Consider the following 23,444-nt stretch of genomic DNA (forward strand, 5'->3'; position numbering starts at 1 on the left):
CAGCTTACTTTGTATGTGATTGTTTCTTTTACATAGTTTTGCTGTCTAAATAATAAAATTCTGCAAAATGTGGCATATAGTGTTCATCTATCTTTAATATTTACCATATTTAATTGTGTAGGATACAACCCTCATGTAAGATATATACCCAAAAAATAATGGTGTGTAGTTTTTGAGGAAAAAGTTAAGACATAAAATTTTCAATTGATTTTACTTATGTTTTGAGTAATAAAAATTAAATATTATAACATTTACTTAATTTATCATTAAATACTAGATTATATACAAAAATTATGGTACATTAATAAACACTAAAAAATATGGAAATACTGGTAGGCTAACAGACACATATGAAACAAAAAAGAACAAAGACCCTATTGTAGCAACATTGTACCATCATTTTAAAAGGCAAGCAAGTTGAAATACTAATATGGTAAATCTGAAGAAGGATTCTTTCCTATTTTTTAATCTTCATCGCTGTGTGAATCTCCCAACTTAATTTGACAATGACAGATCATCTTCATCGTCCCATATGGCAGAATCTTCACTTCCATCTACGCTATTAGAAATACAGCATTTCTTGAAGCTCTTTACAACTAAATCATTTGAAGTAAGATCCCATGAAGCCAAGATCCATTCACATATTAATATAAAATTCAGCTTTTTCACTTTTCCTGTAGGAATCGTTTCATGCATTGTGTCACCATCCACTCTGAATAAAAATATTTCAAATGAGCTTTGAAAGGCTCATTAAACATATATTGGCTAGAGTAATAACATCATTCCAGTAGGAATTTAAACCTGCACTGTTTTACTTCATCAAAGTCTTTTTTTCACATTGTCTGTTACATGTTCACAGAAACTGTCCATCACTAGCATTCTTTTCAATTTTTTTTTTAAATGAGCACCAGGTCACAGGCTCCCACACACATTTTATCTGTCACTCTTTTAGAGTTTTTCTTTTAAATTCAATAAGTGGTGGAAATTTTTTGCCATCTGCAAGTACTGTCAGCATGATTCTACATTGCTGTTTTTCATTATCACAAGTACACACGCATGAAAAAGCTATTTTCATGTCGTAACTGAATTACTTGTCTCTAGAAAGCCAATAATTTTTCCTCAAAAACATCTTACAAATAGATGTGTTTTCTTATTGATAATTCGTAACTATAGATAAAATGATAATACCATTCTCGGCTTGCTTTTAAATCAGTATTTTAAATTTCCTCGTGATTTAATTACCTCTTTTAATTGCACCATTTCTGTTAAAACAAAGTCCTTGCTCGCATAAGTCTTGAATGTAAGAAAACAAATTTTTCTTCTACTTGAGGAAACTTCTGAATTCTCCACAAAATACTCTTCTACTTTTACTGCTATCCATAAGCTTCTCTTTTTTCTTTCTCAAATCTGTTTTACATCATTCTGGAATATTGTATTTATAGCCTGCAGCATGATTACTGACTTCCTCAGCTAAGCAAGTAACTTTTAATTTTTCACTAACTGTATGCAAACGTTTGACAAAACTCATTACCTACTTGCTTAAAGTATAAACTGAACACAGAATTTGAGTATTGTTTTGTATTTAGCTGAGATAATTTGTGTTCTGTATAAAAATACAGGATGATGAATAACAACAATCTTGTAATAACCAGAAATGAGATAAACAAAAATGCTTCTTTTAATAAGTACTATATTAAGACAGCATTATGATACTTATTATTAAGACAATATTACCGTATGCTTATGACAAGTAATAACAATACAGCCTATATTGTGAATATGACTTAACATTAAATTGCTGATATGGTAAATTGAATAAATATTCAATTTGTTTATATTACTATCGTATATTAGTATATTATATCACAATATGTAGCCCAATGGTAAATGCTGATATTGCACCCTCATTTGGAAATCCCCGCATATCACATGCACCCATAGGTTTTAAAAAAAAGTGCATCACATGCAAGTAAATACAGTAATTCCTCATTACCTCCTTTCCATTGTATTTTGTTGTTTTTATTTAACTTTATTTATTTTCAGTCTAAATTTTCTTTTAGCATTAAATCCTTTTAGTATTTGGTTTCTACTATAAACCACATTGTGTCCTTGTTGCTTTTCATCCTCCGCACAGAAGAATCAGTATAGAAAACTAAAGGAAGAATTTTGAAGTAGGATAACTACCCAAGGAAAAAGAAATAAAGATGTTCTTACCTTACACTCAAATGTTTACTTTCAATTCCGTCTTCTTCTATATGCAAGTTGAAAAGCAACAAGGATAGCAGGCTACATCAATCTCACTCCTTTCTGAATCAGAGCTTGTCTTCATCTACTCTTAAATGCTCCCTGATCCATGTTCTGATTGGAAATAATTCTGTGTGTTTTTAACTTTAAACATTTTATTCCATTCCAATTATCAGATGGTTACTTTAGATAAAATCCATGCAATAATACTCAATTTATTCTTATGCATCCTGTTAAAATCATTTTGCAGGTCAGAATGACCTTTGTACCATACTCCTAAAACCAAACTTATATTCTCATGTATTGTACTCTCTAATCCATTAGACATTAAATTTTGCTTAAGCATTAATATTTTTTGATAATACAGTAATTCTTACTTGCCTGCTCCAGCTTTCTTCCTTTGGTGTGAAAATAGCAATGGCATTTTATTTTCTTAAATTGAAAAACAGTTCTTTAGTAGTAAATTTTTCATACTGGGTAAAGATTATTCAATAATATTTCATATTATTCAAAGATTATTCAATTCTGCTTCTAGACAGCATAGTAATTCGGGTGATCAATTTCTACTCCTTTATTCATGAAGTACAGTTTGGAAAATCAGAGAATTTAAAATTGTTTAATCATTTGTATTATGCCAGAAGTCAGGGAAACGAGTGAGTATGTGTTTCTGTAGATATTCATGCATAGGTACAATATAAATCTGAGCTTCTTAAAAAACTAAAACATTAAAAAATGATAGATGATTCTGATGGTAATAAGCACTGCGTGAAAATTGATGTTTATGGTATTTATTGGTAAATGAAGCATTAAAATCTGGTTTAAGGCACTTAACCTTTACAGCTTTTTGTATAACAGTTGCTACTTTTTAATGATTCATCATTCCCATCATTTCATTTTATTGACTAGAGAAGTGTTCTGTCTCTTACAGACTATACTGTAGATAGAAAACAGGTTCTACATTCTGATAATTTTAATTATTTATGGCTGTGTGATAATCATATTTTCACTGATATTTAAAAGTCCAGGCTGTTTAAAAATGTTATGGACCAAACATTGGTGTGTTCATGAAAGGAAGATTTGAATTTTCCATTATTTACCCTTCATGGGCGGAAACCCATATATGAGTATCTGAATGTGACTGGCTGTTTGTTTTCATGTAGTTACATATAAATTCCAAGATATTGCAGGAGATGTTCAGTTATCAGATGAGTTCAGTGACCGTGCATGTATAACAGGACATGTGCATTTTTTTTGTTTTTCATTCATTTTTAAGTAATTTTTTTACAAACTGTTCCTTCCAAAACTTCATTTCTGGCTTGCTTCATTTGAATTCAAACAAAATTTTCAAGACAAAAATTCAGAAGGAAACGATTAAAAATATTTTTATTATTATTATAGAACCATATTATACTATTTCCTGCCTAGGTGCACTACTTTTTTAAAATTGCTGTTTTTTTATTCAAATCAATGTTACTGTTATTACTCAGTGTCTTTTACATGAAAAGAACGTAATGTAAAACATAACCAAAATCATCACCTATAGTTTGCAAATTCTAGTGCGCTCAGTGAGACTTGTGTTGTTTTTGCATAAGCTTTTCCTCACAAGAAAAATTAAACAGTGTTCCTTAACCATATTGGTGGCAGAATTCAGCAAAAGCACAATGTATATGTTGTTTTTATGCATGAATTCATGTTTTAAGTTACTTTAAATAGTTTTTGCAAGAACTTTTTTTTTGAAAATATCTTCTGCCTCCAGCCATAAATCATCGCCGCCCGCAGAGGGTTAAGAATGTAAAACATATTTTTAAGAACATTATCATTCTTCAAACCTACTTAATCCACTTACATGGTTCCCACAGACAGGAAAAGTCAGAAAATATAAACGTAGTCAGGAATTTTAAGAAAAAAATCAGGAAAAATTGCAAGATTTCAGAGGTGGATTTTCCATTAACAAATCTCTTAAGGAGAATTTACACGAAGAGACAATAATTTATCAATGAAAAGCTTTTTTGTAATTGTAGATACTAGTGACAAGGAGAATATTTTCATTACCAAAAAATGCTCACTGCAGTGAGAAGCTTTAGAATATGATATGAAGAATGTCTTCTAGAAAAAATAAGAAATTCCTCTCAAGAACAAAATAGAGCCCTGAAAAGGAAAATGCAAGCAGAAATTAAAAAACTGGAAGAAGAAAGGAAAAAGTTGAGACCTACAATCTTGGCAGAAGAATAACATAGCTGCCAAAATTAAACTTTTAGAAAAGGGCAAACCATTAGGAATCTAAAGATATTGAAGTAAGGTTACTCTGTGTTTTATACGTTCATAATAGTATGTTTGTAATATGATCTCATATTATTATTTTAATTTTTTGGTATATGTTAAAATAATAATGACAAAATATTTTTCAAGTAAATGTTAATAATGTTTGTTTTCTGTACAAAATAAGGTGTTCTGTTCTAGTTTTCTTATCTGCATTACTTTTAGTCACAAGTTTTCCTTTATCATATATATATATATATATTCTTTGTTAAATTGATATCTGCATTTCTTAGCATTTTTATACAAACAAGTTGTTAAATATTGTTTTTTTTATTTACTTTGCATAATAATGTAAGCTAGTTTTTGTGAAAAGTTTTTAAGCAATCTTAGATGCGAGCCAATTATTTTTAAAAATTGCTTTAGTTCATTTTTATGCAAGAAACTTATTAAATTGTTTTTGTTTGCAGTGTAATTTACTGGAACAATTTATCACAAAAAAATAGCCTAATTTTAAATATATATTGTAAAAAAAAAAAAATTAAAAAGTAAAGTTTAAAAATCAATGTAATAGTAAGTAATAAAAAAAGGCGTCAGTTGGGCAGCTATGGGAATGGTGTAGGCTGCAGTAAAATGAAATATATATTTTGCAGGCGGCAGTAGCATAACATTATGAGTCAGGAAAGTTTTACTAAATTGGTGAGGAAAAATGAATCTTAAAATTCGGTGGAAACCCTTAGTTCTTATTTTCAGATTTGCAGTCCCATGTGTGAAATTTGATGGAGTAGTTGTCGACTCAAGTAAAATGCTTACTACTAAGAGTGTCTTCTTGCCTTAGATCTTCATGACAGAAAATTTCATGAATAAAGAATATTGGTTTGTTGGATTTCATATAAAAAGAAATCTTCAAAGATGTTATTTCAAATGATGTTGATTTTCTTAAATTCAGTAAATATTATTTCTAGGTTTTAGTAATGACTTTAAAGAAGATTTGTTTTCAAAATGTAAAAAACCTTTCATAGATGTTTTCATTGTTTTCTAGAATAATTGAACATTAGTCAGAACAGGGAAAATAAAGATTTAACATACTCTTAGAAGGATTCATTTTTATAAAAAGTGAGAAATTTATACATAGTTTAACAGAGAAGGCTAAGGCGCAGTACATTTTGCTTTGTATTAGAAATAACCATCAAAACATACATAGTAGCAAGTTATATTCAGGTCTGTGGCTAGTTGTCAAGTTAATTTTATTTTATCATAGACATCCAACAGTAGTAAGTGGTTTCTCCATGAATAAAGTCCACCAAGTAGAAAATATTCATAAACAAGTCACATTGCATATAAGAATTGAAAAAGCAATTAGAATTTTGAGATCATTCAGATTGCAATAACATAGGAAGAATAATACATAAAAAGTTCTTTGAAAAGATATGGCAGTATCTATCTAGATTCATAGATAAATGCATAAAAGAAGGAAGAAAAAGGACTGAAAAAATAAAACTCATTTTTAAAGATAAAGCAGTTTGAAAACAGAAGGAATATTCTATATAAGTACTAAGAGCTGGAGAAGAAAAATAAAATAGAGAATTTTATCTTATAAAAATTAATTATAGTGATATAAAGTTATTGTTGAAATATCAATGAACATAAATTTAGAGAAAATTCAGGCCAATGATTTGGATACTTTCTAAATTGATTTTATAAAAGAAAGAAAAAAAGTAAAATGTAGATATTTATAAATGAATTTTTGTCTTAATTAATTAAAGCATGCGAGATTGTTATTCTAATTTATTCTATTTTAAATTTTGTAGACAAAACCCATTCTAATTCATGTGGAAACAAAAGCAGGTCATGGTGGGGGAAAGCCAACTGCTAAGGTGGTAAGTTATTTTGCTAAATCTTTTTTCAATATTGTTTTAGATATTCACTGAAAATATATTGTGTTAACAGATAATTTTTTAGTATTAAATGGGATTAAGTTTCTTATTTGTTACCGCTAACTGGTAAGTAAGTAAATCGTTTATCATACTAATTTATTAATTGGAATTAAAAAATAAGTTTATGGCATACGACTAGTTTCAGGTAATAAATGCAATATATCCTATATTACCATAATATTAATAATGTCATAAATGACATGATTAATTCTTCTAGGTATAACAATATATCAACATATTGTTTCAGAATTCTTTGATAAATTTTGATAGCAGGCTTACTTAGCAGTAATCTATTTAACAGTAAGATACCTATTTTATTTTCAATTTGATATAAACTATCTCAAACTGGCTGCAAGCCTAATTAAAATAAATGATTAAACAGTAGGTTTCATCTTTTCTTGAACCAACATTCATGTGACAATGCTACACAGTGATTTTTTAATCCTGTTACCCAATTTTAAATGTAATTTAAGAAAGGGAAATTTAGGTGGAATAAAAAAATGTATTTGTTACTTATAAAAGAGATTTAATAAAAAGCTATTACTTACATAATTGTTGAATATGCTCAAAATGCCCACCCCTTGCGGTTATATATGCACGGACTCTTTTTAGCATATTAGCAGAAACCTTTTTAAGAGTTGCATTGGAAATAGTTGTGATTAAGTCTGTAATATTGACTTTTAGTTCATCAATAGTGTGAGGATTGTTTTTGAAGGCCTCGGACTTAATATAGCCCCACAAAAAGTAGTCAGGAGATGTGAGGTCTGGGGATCTTGGAGGCCATGAGCCCTTGCTTATTATTCGATCATCAAAGAACTCTTGCAGAAAATCCATGGTTTCTCGAGACGTGTGGCATATAGCGCTGTCTTGCTGAAACCACCAATACTGTTTTTGAGGTTCCAGGAGGGACACAAATTTGCGCACAATATTCCTGTATACTTCACCATTTACTGTCTGTTCAAAGAATATGGGTCCGACTGTTCACACAACCATCGAGATGGATCCAAGCTTCTTCAATAAAGAACAGTGTGTTTAAAAATTTGATTCCGTTATCGTTTACAAGAGACCTAAACTAACAGCAATATTGCAATCGCTTATTTAAATCTGGAGGCTGAAGCTCTTGGGCTAATCTTATGCAATATGGATACAATTTCAATTTTTTAGCAGCTTTCTGAACACTCGAATATGACAAATCAACTTGCTGGAAAGTTTTCGTAAACTTTTCCGTGGAGAATTGAACAGTCTTGTTTTCACATTCTCTAAAATGTCATCTGTCAAGCGAGTTGGTCGACCACTACGTTTTCTGTTGCAAACACTACCTGTCTCTCGAAATCAGTTTGCTAGGTTAGAAATTGACATTTTGGAACACCAACAAATTTAATTTGAAATGATTCTTTTACACTCGCATACAATTTCGTAGCAAAATATTGTTCAAGAATGAAAACTCGTTCTATGGTAAAAGATATTCTGTTCGTAACACAACTGGAAACGGCACAAAAGTTTACACAGCTCAATGAGAATCAACTCACACTGCTGTATCTATACTGGTTGAGTAGCGCTACCAACTTCATGTCACAAAACAAAATTTCCCTTTCTTAGAAAAAAATTACCAGACATTAACAATTGGGTAACAGGACTAAAAATCACCCTGTACTAATTATATATACAAGTACAGTTGACTCAAGTACACTAGTAACACAAGTGTTCAGTGATGTTAGGAAAACATTGAACATTGAACTTTATTCAGAATCTTGCAACATCATACAATACTTGTTATAGTAGCAAACTTAGTGACAGTAAAATTTAAATAAATAAACAGAATAAAGAAAGGTACGAATTCATTTTCTTTTCACATAATTTTTTATTAAGCTTCAAGCAGATTTTCAAATAAATTTTGCTGTAATGCCTGTACTTCTTACAGGCTTTATATAGTCAACAAAACATTACGATGTATTGTTCTGTTTTTCACGCATCTAAGGTATTGTTTAATCTTTCTTTTAGTTAAAAATACTTCTTAAACACTTTAAAATATGTATAAAAAATTATATATATATATATAAATTTCTTTTCACCAAAGAGTGCAATTTTTGTTTATTATTTATGTTTTGTTTCATATGCATAAGTGAATATTTTTTATAAACATTTAAAAGTTGAAATTAAGAAGGTTCAAATTTTAACCATATTGAATTTTATTTCACATCTTCCTAAGTATTTATAATCAACTATCTCTTTTACAGATTGAGCAAAGTACTGATATCTTGTGCTTTTTATCAGAAACACTTGGTTTGCAGTTTGTTGATTGATAGTACATTGAGCAGAGAATTTTAAAATCATATTTCTATATTTGACTTGTCTCACTTACTTACCATACTATTTTATTGTAATAATATTTTGTAATATATTGTCAATTTTATTCTTAACATTAAATAAACTAGAATGTATTTAAAACTGTCTACAATTTATTTACCCTTTTAGCCCTTGCTATTTATGTGTTTTACATATAAACAATAGCATACAAAAGTTTAATTTATTTTTTTTACTCTTAGCACTGTATGCTCGATGTCTAACAAGTAATTCTTTGGTGATGAAAAGTGAGATGAATTTATATTGTTAAATTTTAAATTTAAGTTTATATCATTTTCATTACTAGGGACTCTACTCTTTCAAATCTGAAGAAATTTTAAAAATAAATTTTCTTATTACCTATGATATTTTCGCTTGTTCATGGTTCGAGAGGTAGGTAGCACATGTAAAAATTCTTAGAAATACAATTTATTACTCCTAAATAATTTATAATGTATAAAACAGTAATTAAAATTAATACAAAATAACTTAGTAGCAATTAAATTTAAATACAAACATACAATTCCATTTTTTAATAACTTATAGAAACTAATATTGAATTAATAGTAAAATAGCAATCAAAAATTCAATTCACTTAATGCAAGAATTATTCATTTTTTTGTATGCTAAAAACTTGATCTCTGAATATTTACCTAAAAATGCTTAAGTGGGAAATCACACTTGTGACATTGGTTTTTCCATCTACTACCCAGGAAGGTTGCCTTTGTGTACCCCCTACTTCCAATCTTATTTTCAATTCCTATTTACTTGTGCATTTGCCTTCTTAGATGATGCTGTTTGTCTTCTATGGCTGTTGTTGGTGTCCTGCTTTCAATGGGCAAACAAATTTCAGCCTTTTAGCACAATTCTCAACCTTTTAAGCTCCATGACCCCAAAAAAGTAAAAAAAAAAAAAATAATGAATACTTTGCCAACCTCCAACCCAACCCAATGAAACAGAGTTAAAACTATTTAGCTGCACTGACAGCAACTGGTATGAACATGAATTTGACGTATATAAACATGAGCAATCTATAGGTTCCAGCTTGATGTGTACATGCTCCTTGTATAATATTCGCTGTGAGAGCATCATGTTCAAACACGCATATGTTATGTTTGAACACATCATGCTCTCAGATGTATAAAAGAGGCATAAGGGATTACAGAACATCAGTTTAGTTTTATATGTGAAATGTGTGTATGGTGCCTTTAATTTCATTGAAAATAATTGAGGTTTCAGTATATTGTGCAGTCAAACTGTGTTTCTTTTTTTTTTACAATTAGATCTCATGCAAAATGGATAAATCCATAAAAAAATCAGGTGGGACCTGTGTCAGAGTGCACAGCCATTGGTTTAATGTGAAACGTTACAGACTAGATGAAATCAACCAAATACTAATCAGGTCAGATGGTGGCAGGCCGTTTGGCTTCAGGAATATCAAAATCCATCTGAGCGCGACGGCATCAGGATTTTATTGACAGGTATTACATAAACGAAATGCCACTACATCTTTGCCAGGGAAATTAATCTGAAGAAGAGGAATTTTGTAAGCTTTCACCTGCTTTAAATCTCTATCAAACCAAAGTCAATCACAAACACTGCAAGATATACCAAACCAATCATTTTCAAATACTGATTTTAAGTGTTTGTCCACTGCATACCAATGGTCCTGCATCACATCAATTTAACTGATGTTGATATCCATCAGCTCTGGGATGTATGGGTGTTATCTTTACTCATTCCATTAGTTTAGGTACAACAGCTCGGCATCATTCACTGAGTGTGCCGTGCCAGCTTTGCAACGCTCCCAAAACAGTCTCAATCACTCAGCTCCGGGCATTGGGGTACCTGTGCATGGCCCATAATCTCTCCTTTCTAACTATATTAACTATATTTACTATTTGTAACTATATTTTCAGCTAACTTTTGCATGGGCTGAGGCTGATATATTGAATTTTTTACATGTTTTTTAATTGTATATACATAAATATTGTCCAAAATACACTTATTACTTAAATTGATCTAAGTTGTGAGCTGCACTTAATGGAAATGAGTAAGAGTAGCAGTTTTGACCGATCTGCGCTGTGCCTCCTCCTCACCAACCCGCTCACCAGTGATGCAAGCTCAAAGTCATATCACCGAGCTGACCATGTAAGTTATAATATGACACTGCATTTACATCTCTGAGATTAATAGAAAGTTAAAGCAGGATGATATGAACATTTTCATTACACTAAAATTTCTGTTCTGATACCCGTATGTTTCAGTGTGATTTTAAAGACGTTTCACGTCAAAAACATAATGAGGCATCTGTATCAAGTGAATCGATTGGTAAAAAGACAAAATGTACAATGACAGTTATTTAAATTATGGTTTTACCTTATTGGATGGAAAGCCACAGTTCATGGTTTGCTTTCAAGTCCTTACCAATGAAAGCATGAAGCCATCAAAATTAATTCAATACTTGGAAACTAAACATCTGGATCATAAAAGCAAACCCTTGAAATATTTCAAAAGTAAATTACACACTTTGAGAAATCAACAAGCTTCCATTTGTAAATTAAACCACACAGATAGTACATTTGAAGAATCTTATCTGGTAGCATTAAGAAGCTAAAATGCCCTAACCCCATATTGCCTGCTGCAATTGATATGTTTAGAATTTTAATAGGCATGAATGAAGAAAAAATTCAGCTTTCTAATGACACAGTTTTAAAACGAATTGATGACATGCCTGCCAATACTTGCAATCAGATAATTCAGCAAGTGAATGTTTTAGTATTCCATCTGATGAATCAACAGATGTGGCAAGCATTTCTCAGTTCTTATGTATTGATATATATGAATGTGATAAGGACAAATCAGTCAAAAAAAAATACGTCGTTTTGTAAATCAATGCCTGATCATGCAACAAGACAATACCTTTTTGATGTTTTTTATGAAGCTACTAAAAAACTATACATAGAATGGACAATATGTATTGCATTATGTATGTTGATGGTGCATAGGCGATAACAGGCAGGAAAAGTGGATTTCTGAAAAAATTAAAAGATTGTCTTATACCAAGGGCAGAATGAACACACCTGCTTCCTTCACAGACATGCTCTTGCTATAAGAATAAGCTGGAAAATCTCAAAACAAATTCTTTGTAAAGCTGTAAAAATGGTTATTTTATATAAAGTCTACCATTACAAAATAGGTTGTTTGCTAAACTATACTATGAAATGGGCAAAAAGAAAAAAAGTTCTTCCATACAGAAGTCAGATGGTTATCATGGGAGAAAGTGTAACCCACTGGAATTGCAAGATGAATTAATAATATTTTTTCAGGATAAACAAACAGCATTATCAGTGTTTTTACACAGTAATATATGTTGCTGTTAGCTTGCTTAGTTGATGTATTTTCATGTTTTAACAGGTTGAATATGAATTAACAAGGTTATGATAAAAACATTTTATTGACAAAGTTCACACTCTCATTAAGAAGCTTGATATCTGGATTATTCGCCTTCAAAGCAAAAATTTTGATACGATTCCAATCACTTCTGATTATATCGAGAAAAATTTGAATGAAGACTATATTATTCACGATAAAATACATTTGTGCGAGTTAAAAATTCAGTTGGTGGAGTATTTCCCAGAAGATAGATTTCTCAAAGAGATGGGTACTGAATCCATTGTTGCAGCTGCTAAGTTATCAATTGAGAGATCCATGACCAGCTCATCAAAATGTCTGCCAATAAAACATTACAACTTTAATTCACGCCTAAAAGTTAAGATATGTTTTGGTTTTCTCATCTAAGTGAATATGGAAATTTAGTGACAGAAGCATTGAAAATATTAATCCCTTTATTATAAAGTTTTTTGTTTATGGTCTTGCTACAAACTAAATATAGGAATCATCTTTTATCACTTGAAAACAATTTGCTTTTGTTTTTTTTAACATAGATCTCTGTATGGAAAAAATTTTAATTGAAAAACAAGCACAACCCATCTCATTAATTTATTTTGTTTACATGTGTGCTAACAAATGTAAGTAAAGTGATTTTTTTTCTCATAAAATGATTTCACTATTTTTTGTAGTTTTAGACTAATTTCACGACCCCTTTCATATCACCATGATCCACAAGTTGGGAAAAACTGCTCTAAAATAATGCAAATAGAATCCAGTATATGATCAGACAAGGTGTCCTTGACTGAGCCCATCCAATGCAAATATCTTAAAATTAAATGGGCAAGAACGTTCAGTAGCTTAATAATAATCATCAGTATAAAAAGAATTCATTCTTGTTGCAATAGTCAGAAAACATTTGTACTTTCTGCAAAATAAGGTAAACAAAAATATGGTTACCTATAGAAAATGACATCCGTTTTTTAAAGTAACATAATTATTAACTTTTTTATCAATATACAACTAATGACTTTTATGTGCTTTGTATAACTAATATTAAATTGTTTAATATAATTTTTACATTAAAAATCTATCACCACTGCCAACTCAAAAAAAGTCTAATCAATAATGAGCAAGTGTAGTGTTGCAACAATGAACTTTCAACAGACATTAAAGAAATTGTTACAGGTTGCCTGATGCATTATAGTGTACAAAAATGCCGTAACTAGTAATACATTTTTTACTAGGCCATCAGTTTTTATTAAAAAAGCATTATATAATTCAGTTTCATTCTGAATTATGCTTGCTTAATTTTTAACCTTAACTCACGTATAAGTGGGAAGAAATTATTCACAAAAAAAAAACGATGTATATAAATAATAACTTAGTGTAAAGGTTATAGTTTGACAGAATAAACTGAACTCAAAATTGGCAGTTAAAAACAAAAAATATAATTCTTTTTAATTAAATTTAAATATTTGTCACTTTTTCATCATTTAATCATCGGTTTACTTGTGACTGGAAATGAGCAGGATATTTGTTTTCAATATATTGATTCAATGTAAAAATTGCTCTCTTATGAAAATGTTCAAGAGAAATATATAAAGCAGTTAAAAATCACAAGGTGAGCTTCTATGAAAAGAAATGGATCCATAAATATACACAAATGTAAAATTAATTTCGTCTTAAATCCACAAACAAGGAAAAAACCTCCAGTAGTAAAGATGTATGAACTAAAAAAAATCTGAAAGGTAATACAGTATTATAAATCTATTGCTCTTACATAATCATAGGCTGAATTTTTGTAACTTAAAATAATTGAATTATTTTTCAAAATAAATATGACCGGAAGTTAGATTTCCCCTCAAAGCCCATTCATTATTCCCCCTTCAACTAAAAATATTTCGATGCGCAAGGCCAAGAATTAAATGTCCTAGAGTTTGAACCCTCCTTACCTAAAATGTCCATGTTCCCACTAAAATCTATAAAAAAATTGTGTTGTTAATTATCCTTCTTCAAAATACATTCTAACTCCAAGCTTCCACCTGGAAAGGGCAGAAAATTGTGACATTTAATCATTCATACCTTCAACATAAGTAAAAATCATGATATACCAAAGTTCAGGCCACCACCAAACTCTCATCCAACCCCCTCTATGTATTTTAGATGCCATAAAGATTTAAGTGAACTGGTTCTCTTGCCTTCACAGAGCTAAACATACAGTTGACATTTTGGCATACAAAGTTTATCAAATTAGTTTAACTTTGTTCACCAAGGGAACTTGGCTAGATGGTTCACAAAAAAGCAGATGTATATAAATTTACTCCTTCTAGATTCTATTGAGAAACTGTGTATGTACTTCCTCTATTTCATACAGGTGTAAACCCCCTATTATAACAAAAAATAAATACTGCGATCTTCAAAATCTTATCCTGTTTTACCTTCTAATCTAAACAAAACTTTGGTGTTAACAATATTTAGTCTCCCTAACCCTTTCAATTAACAATAATTGAAAATTTATATTAAAAGGGTTTATTTTTTAATGCAAGTTATATTCAACTTTCAGGAGTTTAATACCCAATGCTAAATTGAAAAAGTTTTCTACAAGTAGAGAGCAAGCTCATCATGACAGAATTTGGTTCCTTTTGCATCTTAACACTGGCTCCTCTCAATTATCAAAAATAGAAATATTTGAGCCTACTTTTTCAACTCATTTTACCTTTATTGCACTGCAGATGTCAGAGATCATACCTCTAGCCTGCCTTAATCAAATATTTAAATATTCAAAATGTTTTACTCTCAAAAAATTAATTTTTTATACTTAAACCCTCTTGCTCACCTTAAAAAATAAAAACTGAAGTATAGCTTAATTCATCAAAATTATTCTTGTTTGAAGGAGAAATATGGAAAAAATTATATCAAAAGTTCAAAATTCCTTGCCACTTCTGAATTCAAATTGCGTTACTTTGTACAAAAAAAGGCAGTTTTTGTCCAGAATGATCTAGATTACACTGCTATGAAAAACTCCTATGAGATCAGGCATCTCTTGTCACCATCAGCCTTTATTTAATTAAAATTACATCTTTTCCATCCTTCCGATTAGGGAAAAACAATCTTTAATTAGTCATTCCTAGAAACTATTTATTTTTTGAGCAGGTAAACATTTCAATCATTTATAGGCTTGCCCATATAAACCTCATGATGGATTTCATGATTAAAATAAGATTAATAATTATTGATAACTACAAACAAGGGCTATTCGGAAAGTAACAGATTTGAATAACCTTGTCAAACTCTGCCACTTGTGAATTAAGTATTTATTTTTCAACTCATCATTTTCAAGAAAACGTGATACGTCACAGAGAGGCAAATCAGAGCTGTATGGATGTTAAATTATTAACTACTATTTGGCACTGGTGCATTCTGTATTCATCCATATCCGCTATCGATCCCATATCAAAATTGTTCTTTTTTTTGTTATAGTCACAGATCTGTGGAAAGAAATTTTTGGAATTTTCAAATTGATTTTAGTTTTGATACACAATGAAGTCCATTACATTGAATGAAACTATAACATCATGATGATCCACTTTGAAACTGTGAACCTTATGTTCACAGGATGTTTTAACCATAAGTGTCTTAAATTTTTATTGGAATCTCAGTGCCATATTGTCGATTTTCTTGAACCCATTTCAACACTTCACTTTTTATTTCCACTCACTTGGCATGTTTCACTTACTTCCCACACAGTTTGTTCAAAATGTCCTTCTGACCACGCCATGTTCTAGTCATTTTTTCTGTTGGTGGTAGTCCGAATATTTCAGCATTCCTAATCCCACTCTCTTCTGCATATTTCACAACCGGCAATTTACAGTTTTCGCTATATGAACGTCGCCTGTTACTAATTTCAAAGATTAAACAATGATAAACAGATAAAACACTCGTAAACGCAACTCTATAAATGATTATTTCGGTGAAATTGCTTCAGCGGGATTCCGCTACTAACAGCCCATATTTTGTGAAAGTCACACATGTGATCTTGCAAATCAAAACAGCATGCAGGACTTTCATATTTAAAAAAAAACACAATTTGTATCTTCATTATTTTTTATACACCAGAAAATACAGTATATAAGTTATTTATTTATTAGGTACTTCAGACCAATCTCCAACTACAACTAATCTACTTTTTTATTATAAAGAAAAATTTTATACCCTGTGAGAAATTCCATGACTGATGAATTTGAATCCAGAACCTTCTGAATAAATTACAGAAGAACGAAGCTGGCAAGTGAAGAGTTACATGAATATTTTCTTGAAAATTAATTCCAAATTTATAATAACTTAACATAATACGAGTATAGTGTTAAGCAAAACATATAAAAATATGTTCTTGAACCAATCTGCCATTAGTTTTGTCCAAGATTCAAGATACTGATAACTCAATTTATGTTTACATTACCATTAACTCTATTAGAATACTTTCTTAATTTCGTCTTAATCTCTTTATAAAAATCACACCTCTGATAAGTAACAAAGAAAAAATAATCATAGGAAAGAAATTGTTAAATGTGCTATTAACATAACAAGCAGAAATACTAGCACATCATGGTCTCAATAGTAGGCGATTATAACCTCATAAAATATAAGTAACATTGTGAAATAATAAGTCTGTCCAGCTTCATAAACTCATCATAGATTCAGGTATGTGATTTCATTTGGAATTTAAAGATTACTTTACAAATTCAGAAACTTGTGATCAATTAGCTGATCTCTCTGATTGAAAATCATTTTTACAATTCCATGACAGAAAAACAGTATAACAATGTTATCGAGCTAATGTTTTCAACTACAGGCAGAAGGAAAAAATTATATAAACACACACTTAAAATAATATGTATATATGTTCCAAAACATAAAAACTGTCAACAAAGTGTTTTCTTGTAAAAGTTGATTAAGAAATTTAAAAAATGAAAACTAAAGAGAATTAATTGTGAAAATGCACTTTTATTATTAACAATAATGATATACATTTTGATTATGAACAGAGAATCTTAAAGATGTGTCCATAAGATCTAGTTATTGAATTTGTACATTAAAGCTGAAAGTGAATTGATTAACATTTAAAATCATATTCTGTAGATAGCAAAAATGAGAAATTTTATGGATAAAATAGCGACAGTCAACTTCTCTGGGGTAAATAGACATATGCAATTTGTCAGCTAATAGAAGGATATTTCATCTATATTTTGACAGGAAAAATCCAGTGGGCCGTGATTAAGGTCCTACACGATCCAGGATAAGCCCACAAACAGGATCTCTTATATCCTGGTAGTTCCACAATAACAGGAATACCACAGGAAACAAATCCTAGGAATTGAAGGCATAAAGTATGGATAAAATTCCAACAGCTGAAATCACATTCAACAAATCGACCCTTATCAATCAAGTCACACATTGTTGAGTGGTTTCACCGTACATTGCTGTTGGCACTTATCAATATCTGACAATCGCAATACTCAATGGTACATTATAATTTAAAGCTCCCCTGTATCAGTTTTTAACTTAAAATGCAGATAATTGTTGTAGACTGCATTCAACCACGTAAGTTGGCCGTATGGCTACAGCTAAAAAAAGGACAGAGGAATAAGGTTTCAACACTAACATATGTATAAATAACATACTCTATCGACTTCACATACGAGACGGATTTTTATTTTAACCCAATTTTTTCAGTAGCTGTTTATAACAAAATTTACCAAACAAAAATAATATTTAATTGTGAGTAAATTAATACATAATTGAACTTGTCATTTATTTTTAATTATCGGTCATAGCAAGAATTATAAATTTGCACATACATACGTCATAACAGATAAATATGTAACATAATATCGTTTAAAACAAGCTGTAATATTACTTTATTATAATTAAAATATAACATTCCACTGAGCTCAGGCCCTAAGACACTTATCTCACTGCTGCTGGCATAATATGAAACGTTTTTCAGAAATACATCATATATATATATATATATATATATAATATCCTACATTACAAAGCTCAGCCCCCTTCACCAGACAACACCATACCATAACAATATTAAAAATAACCAAAACATAACTTATAACTTCATTCAATAAAAAAAAATAAATAAAAGAAATAAAATTAAAAAAATAACGTAAGTAAAATAAAAGAACTACTGTATAATACAGAGTAAAATACACACACAGATTTAATAACAGAAAAAAATTAATTACTATGGTGGGTCAGTAAAGCTTAGATTATTAAGGGAGTGAGAAGTGTTAGAGCCATGAGACTGATGAACACAGCTATATCGCTTTAACATATTGTTCGACTCTCCCTGTGCACGCTCCAAGTGTGTACGATATAAAGAGCGAGACAACAGGACATTATGTATATAGAAAGTGAGATTAAATATATTTATAAATATATATATAGACAGTGGTCAACAATATCTCCAAACGCCTTTCATTAGAAAACTAAATTTATTACATCCATGAAATTAAATTGCATTAAGTATTGAAATTCCCCTGCTCCCTCCCACCTCTCCAAATTAATAATGTTCTTCAAGAGTTTTCACCCTTGCGTTGCACTTAGCAAAACAGCCATTTAATAATCCTCAGTCCACAGCAGCCACTGAATCGCACAGTCAGCCATTATTTGTCCAAAGCAGTGTTGGTTTTGATGGCAATCACACATTCTTCACCACAAGACTTCAAAACAGTGCACTGAAAAAAAAAGTTCATTATAATTTTTTTATCTTTAATTAATTAAATTAAATAAAGTAATTACAAGCTAATCATCAATCACAACCATTGTAACATGAAAATGTTTGTAGAATGTGAGAAATTCCTGGCCGGGTTCTCAAACAGAATCTTGTTTGCAGTTTTTATTAAAAGTTCCAATTAGTTGTATTTAGAGCATTTTTCAAGTCTGTTATGATGGCAGTTGTTATAGCTAGACGGGAAGGATATTTTACACAGCATTAATAAAAAAATTCCCTTTCGGCACACCAGAAGGTAGAGGTAGATTTCACCAGTGCTAAGTAGGGGATAAAAAAGATTTCAACTTAAAGTTCAGAAAAACTTCAAATTTACTCAATACAACAATCGTTCCATGTGAAAAAAATTCACTTGTTTAGCGTATGACAAGCCCCATCTTCTTACAATTCAAGCAACATTTTGGTCATCCCTTACCATAAGGGTTGGTCATATCAAAAATTGTTTCAGACAAAAGTTTTAAGTAATGTTTAGAGGACTAACAACAGCTTTAAACAGATTCGATACTGTGTCTATTGAGGGAGGTTTGATTTTTTTTAATTTATTCGTAACCCCATTTTTTCCATTCTCTGAGACAATGGTTGGTGATATCAAAATCCTTTACTTAAATATATTTTTAGGCCCTTATCCAAAGAATAGTAGGAACTTTAAACAAATTTAATATTTTACTTAATAAGAAAGATACAGCGATATTTTTTTTTGCAAAAGCCCCCATTTCCATCCCTATGGTCCGATTTTTCCCATTAACAAACTCAACCAATATTTTAGGTCGATATATTTTATGTATCAATTTGAAAGTGATTGGTGCAAAATTACGGCAGTAATCATGTCCTCAAGAAAGTGAAATACATATATATAAACTTTTGAACTAACTATGGTTTTGGGGTCTTTTCTTTCTTTTTCCTGTTTAGCCTCCGGTAACTACCGCTCAGATAATACTTCAGAGGATGAATGAGGTTCTCAGTTCGTCCATTTCTGAGATGTGTGGTTAATTGAAACCCAACCACCAAAGAACACCGGTATCCACGATCTAGTATTCAAGTCCGTGTAAAAATAACTGGCTTTACTAGGACTTGAATGCTGGAACTCTCGACTTCCAAATCAGCTGATTTGGGAAGACGCATTCACCACTACACCAACCCGGTGGTTTATGGTTTTGGGGGTCTAGGAGATGTGAAGTTAAATCATGGTACCCATTACAATAGCTAGCCATCTTATGAAATCTATCTAATAATGGTTATTCTAGTATTCATTTTAATTTAAACAAATAAGATAAAAAAGAATGTTCTACATAAAATATATCCTGACATTTTCCTGGTAAACTGCAATTTAGGACATGATTAAGGTAAATTGATTTTTGAAGTTGTCTGCAGTATGTCTTTGTCTATTCACCATAGCCTATTTTTGAAAAGGAAAAAGAACTTATCTTTTAGAAATAGCACAACATTTCTGGAAGCCATCTTTCAATTACTTCTTTTCTCTTCGCATAATTAATGGATGGCTTCCATGACTACTGTTTTATCTTTAAAAAAAATTGTGGATTACAAAATCTTACGCTATTACAATTCTTTGGATGTAGATCCCTGATCTAAGACACTAAGCAAAATCCCAGTAGAAATATCAAATTATCCACCTTTAGCAGGTAAAACTAGGTAAGGCTAGGGACATTGAATGCTATTTTTAAATATAAATGTTAAAGTGACATTCCTTTTCACCTCAAAGGAAAGACAATGAGACTATAAAAGAAAACTACTCCAAACAGGATCAGTTATTAGCGAGAAAAAGTAAACTTGATTCAAAATAATCTGCTGTGGACTTACAGAATTAGCAGCTAGTTGAACAGATTTACACATGTCAGACACAGACTTCTTGCAGCTGAACAGAAAGCTTGTCGATCTGCTAAAAAGCAACTTTTAACAACAGCAATGTGCAGCATTACGTCTTACTATTAACAGTGTTATTACAGTAATACATATGTTGTTACTACATTTGTGTAATATTAATGAAATAAATTTCTTCTGTACTTCCCATGTTTTACTTTTATTAAAAACATTAATTTCCATACACCTTTAATGAGAATTATTATGATAAATATCTATAACTCAAAAATGTTTTTTTTTTTTTAAATATTTATCTGAAAAGTATTAGTAAGCAAAAATCGAATGAATATCTCACTTAGAATAACCAGAAATGGGGCTAAATTTGCTATCATTATTCAGAATTATTTTACTTTTCTTAATTCCTTTAAAGGCAAAATTTCAAAAAATCAAGTTGAGATCTTCATTTGTTCAGAGAAATTAAAAAAAATTGTAAATTTATTTGTTACTACATTTTAATCCTTTAAATTCATAATTTCAAAAAATCCTTCCACAGTGTACACTTACCTCAAAAGAAGAAAATAAAAATGTATGAACAAATTTTCATCAATTTAACTTCAGCAGCTTTTTGGTAAGCAAAAATTTACTCGACTGAACTGATTACAGGTAAAAAAAAAAAAAATTGGCACTAGATAAAAGTAGATAGTGAATTAGAATTTATTTTTTATGCTGAATCTTAAAATGAAATCATTTTTTCTTCATCATCCTCAGATTTTTAGTTGACTTTTTAAAATACAGAGATACAAATTAAACAATTTATCTAAAGTATTTCAGTAAATTTTCATTTCTATTTCTATATACTGAAATTGAAGTATCCTTATTTAATAAATTCCATTTTTTAAGATGTGAACCTAGGAGTTCGACATGTTCTTTCGACAAACACAAGTCATGAATTAGGTTGCTCAGTTCTGTTCGTGATGAGGTGAGGATCAGTATTGGATTCTTCTGGAATATAATTAATATCTATTCAAGTTGAGGATTCATTGGTTGAGCCTTCTGGGGAATCAGAAGTTTCTTTCCAAGAAGTTTGAGTGATCAGAATCGGTAAATCAGCACCATGAATTACTGGTCTCAAAGCTGAACGAACATTTGGTATGCAATACTACTGCTTTTATTGTTTGAATTGAAACCAGTAACATTTGTTAAACAAAAATAGCAGTCATCATAACGGTTAGTAGGCTCTCGTGCCAAATCATAGGTACGCCAAAAGGCAAATGTTCTTTTTTTCCTTTTAACCACTGGATTAGTTTAATGTAGCACTTGATGCATGTTACATGTGCAGCCCAGGATTTTTCTTAGTCTCCCAAGGGACAGTCAAAATAATGTTTGTAAGCAGTTTTCAGCAGATTCGATGCTGGTTTTTGTTGACTTTACGTGGTGAATTCTCTGCAAATATAACAAAAAATATTTGGGGAATTTTTATTCATTGTAAAATTCAAAATGTTTATGTAAATGAAAGTAAAACCGAAATAATTAAGTACTTCTGTAAATACTTAATTATAAAAATAATTAACTTTTATTTTATAAATACTTATTTAATTACTTAAAGTACTTTATAAAATTGTTTCACCATAAGGTGCAATAAAACAGTGAAACACACACACACAACTTAACAAATCTTGATGTAGAATACATCAAGTTTTTCTGTCATAAAAATCTTTTACTAAATTTATGGTATCACTTATGAAACAATCTTTATAATATATGTACAATAAAACCACTACCACAACTAAAGAACACAGCAAGTCATATCAAGAACTGAACTCATACTGAAGAAAATTTTATCACATTGAATTACTCATTACTCGACTCATTGACATGTCTGGCTTGACATGAAATGACACCATTTAACTGTTATGTATCAAATATAGGTCTACAGCATGAATAAGAAAACATAGACATAATAACTTATTTGTTCCACAAATTATGGAATAAATAAATTTAAGGGGTTGTAACTTAAGAATGTTATGCGATGGATTATTTTGGAATACATGTTCAGATTCAGCACAAATAATACTATATAGAATATCTACTTCCTTTCCATCAGTTCCAAACTTTATGTTGACCAGTGTTATAAATCACTCATAACATGTTCTTATATATATATATATATATGCATACACACAAAATGTTCCAACATATTAGGCAATGGACTTATATGTATCAAATGAAACAAAAATAATAGGAGGCTCGGCTCCTAAATGAATTGGGAATAAAAAATAATTTTTAAAATTACATAAATTCAGATACTAACTTAAAAATTAAAATGTGTTTTAATCTAATCATTACCTATGATGCAGCAATTCTGTATGCTAGTTTAAATTTGTACATTCAATACTGCATAAGGAACAGTAAAGAATGTTTTAGTCTATAAAACACACAAACAAAAAAGTTATTAAAGGGTATACTGGAGCATCACCAGATAACACATACTCTTTCTCAACTAAAAACAACATAGAGGGTCATGCCACAGCAACTAGCTTAAACTGATGGCCTTTGCCATGACAACAGAATGTAATTTTGCAATGGCTCAATTCATTGCCACAATTTTCAACCGACTTTCAGTGTATTAAATGATTAAGTGATTTATCAAT

The 23,444-nt window shown here is 30.2% G+C and overlaps 1 protein-coding gene across 1 annotated transcript in view; it reads left to right on the top strand.

The window, feature by feature from the left end:
* Positions 1-8,885, top strand: part of LOC142334254 (prolyl endopeptidase) — a 94,883-nt gene extending 85,998 nt beyond the window's left edge. Inside the window, exons 15-16 of the mRNA XM_075382130.1 lie at positions 6,312-6,380; positions 8,675-8,885. Of these exons, the coding sequence (XP_075238245.1) occupies positions 6,312-6,380; positions 8,675-8,740 (135 nt within the window). The 3' untranslated portion in view covers positions 8,741-8,885. The remainder of the gene's footprint in view (positions 1-6,311; positions 6,381-8,674) is intronic.
* Positions 8,886-23,444: the final 14,559 nt, after the last annotated feature.

This window comes from Lycorma delicatula, chromosome 1 (genome assembly GCF_047948215.1).
Source record: "Lycorma delicatula isolate Av1 chromosome 1, ASM4794821v1, whole genome shotgun sequence".
NCBI lineage: Eukaryota > Metazoa > Arthropoda > Insecta > Hemiptera > Fulgoridae > Lycorma > Lycorma delicatula.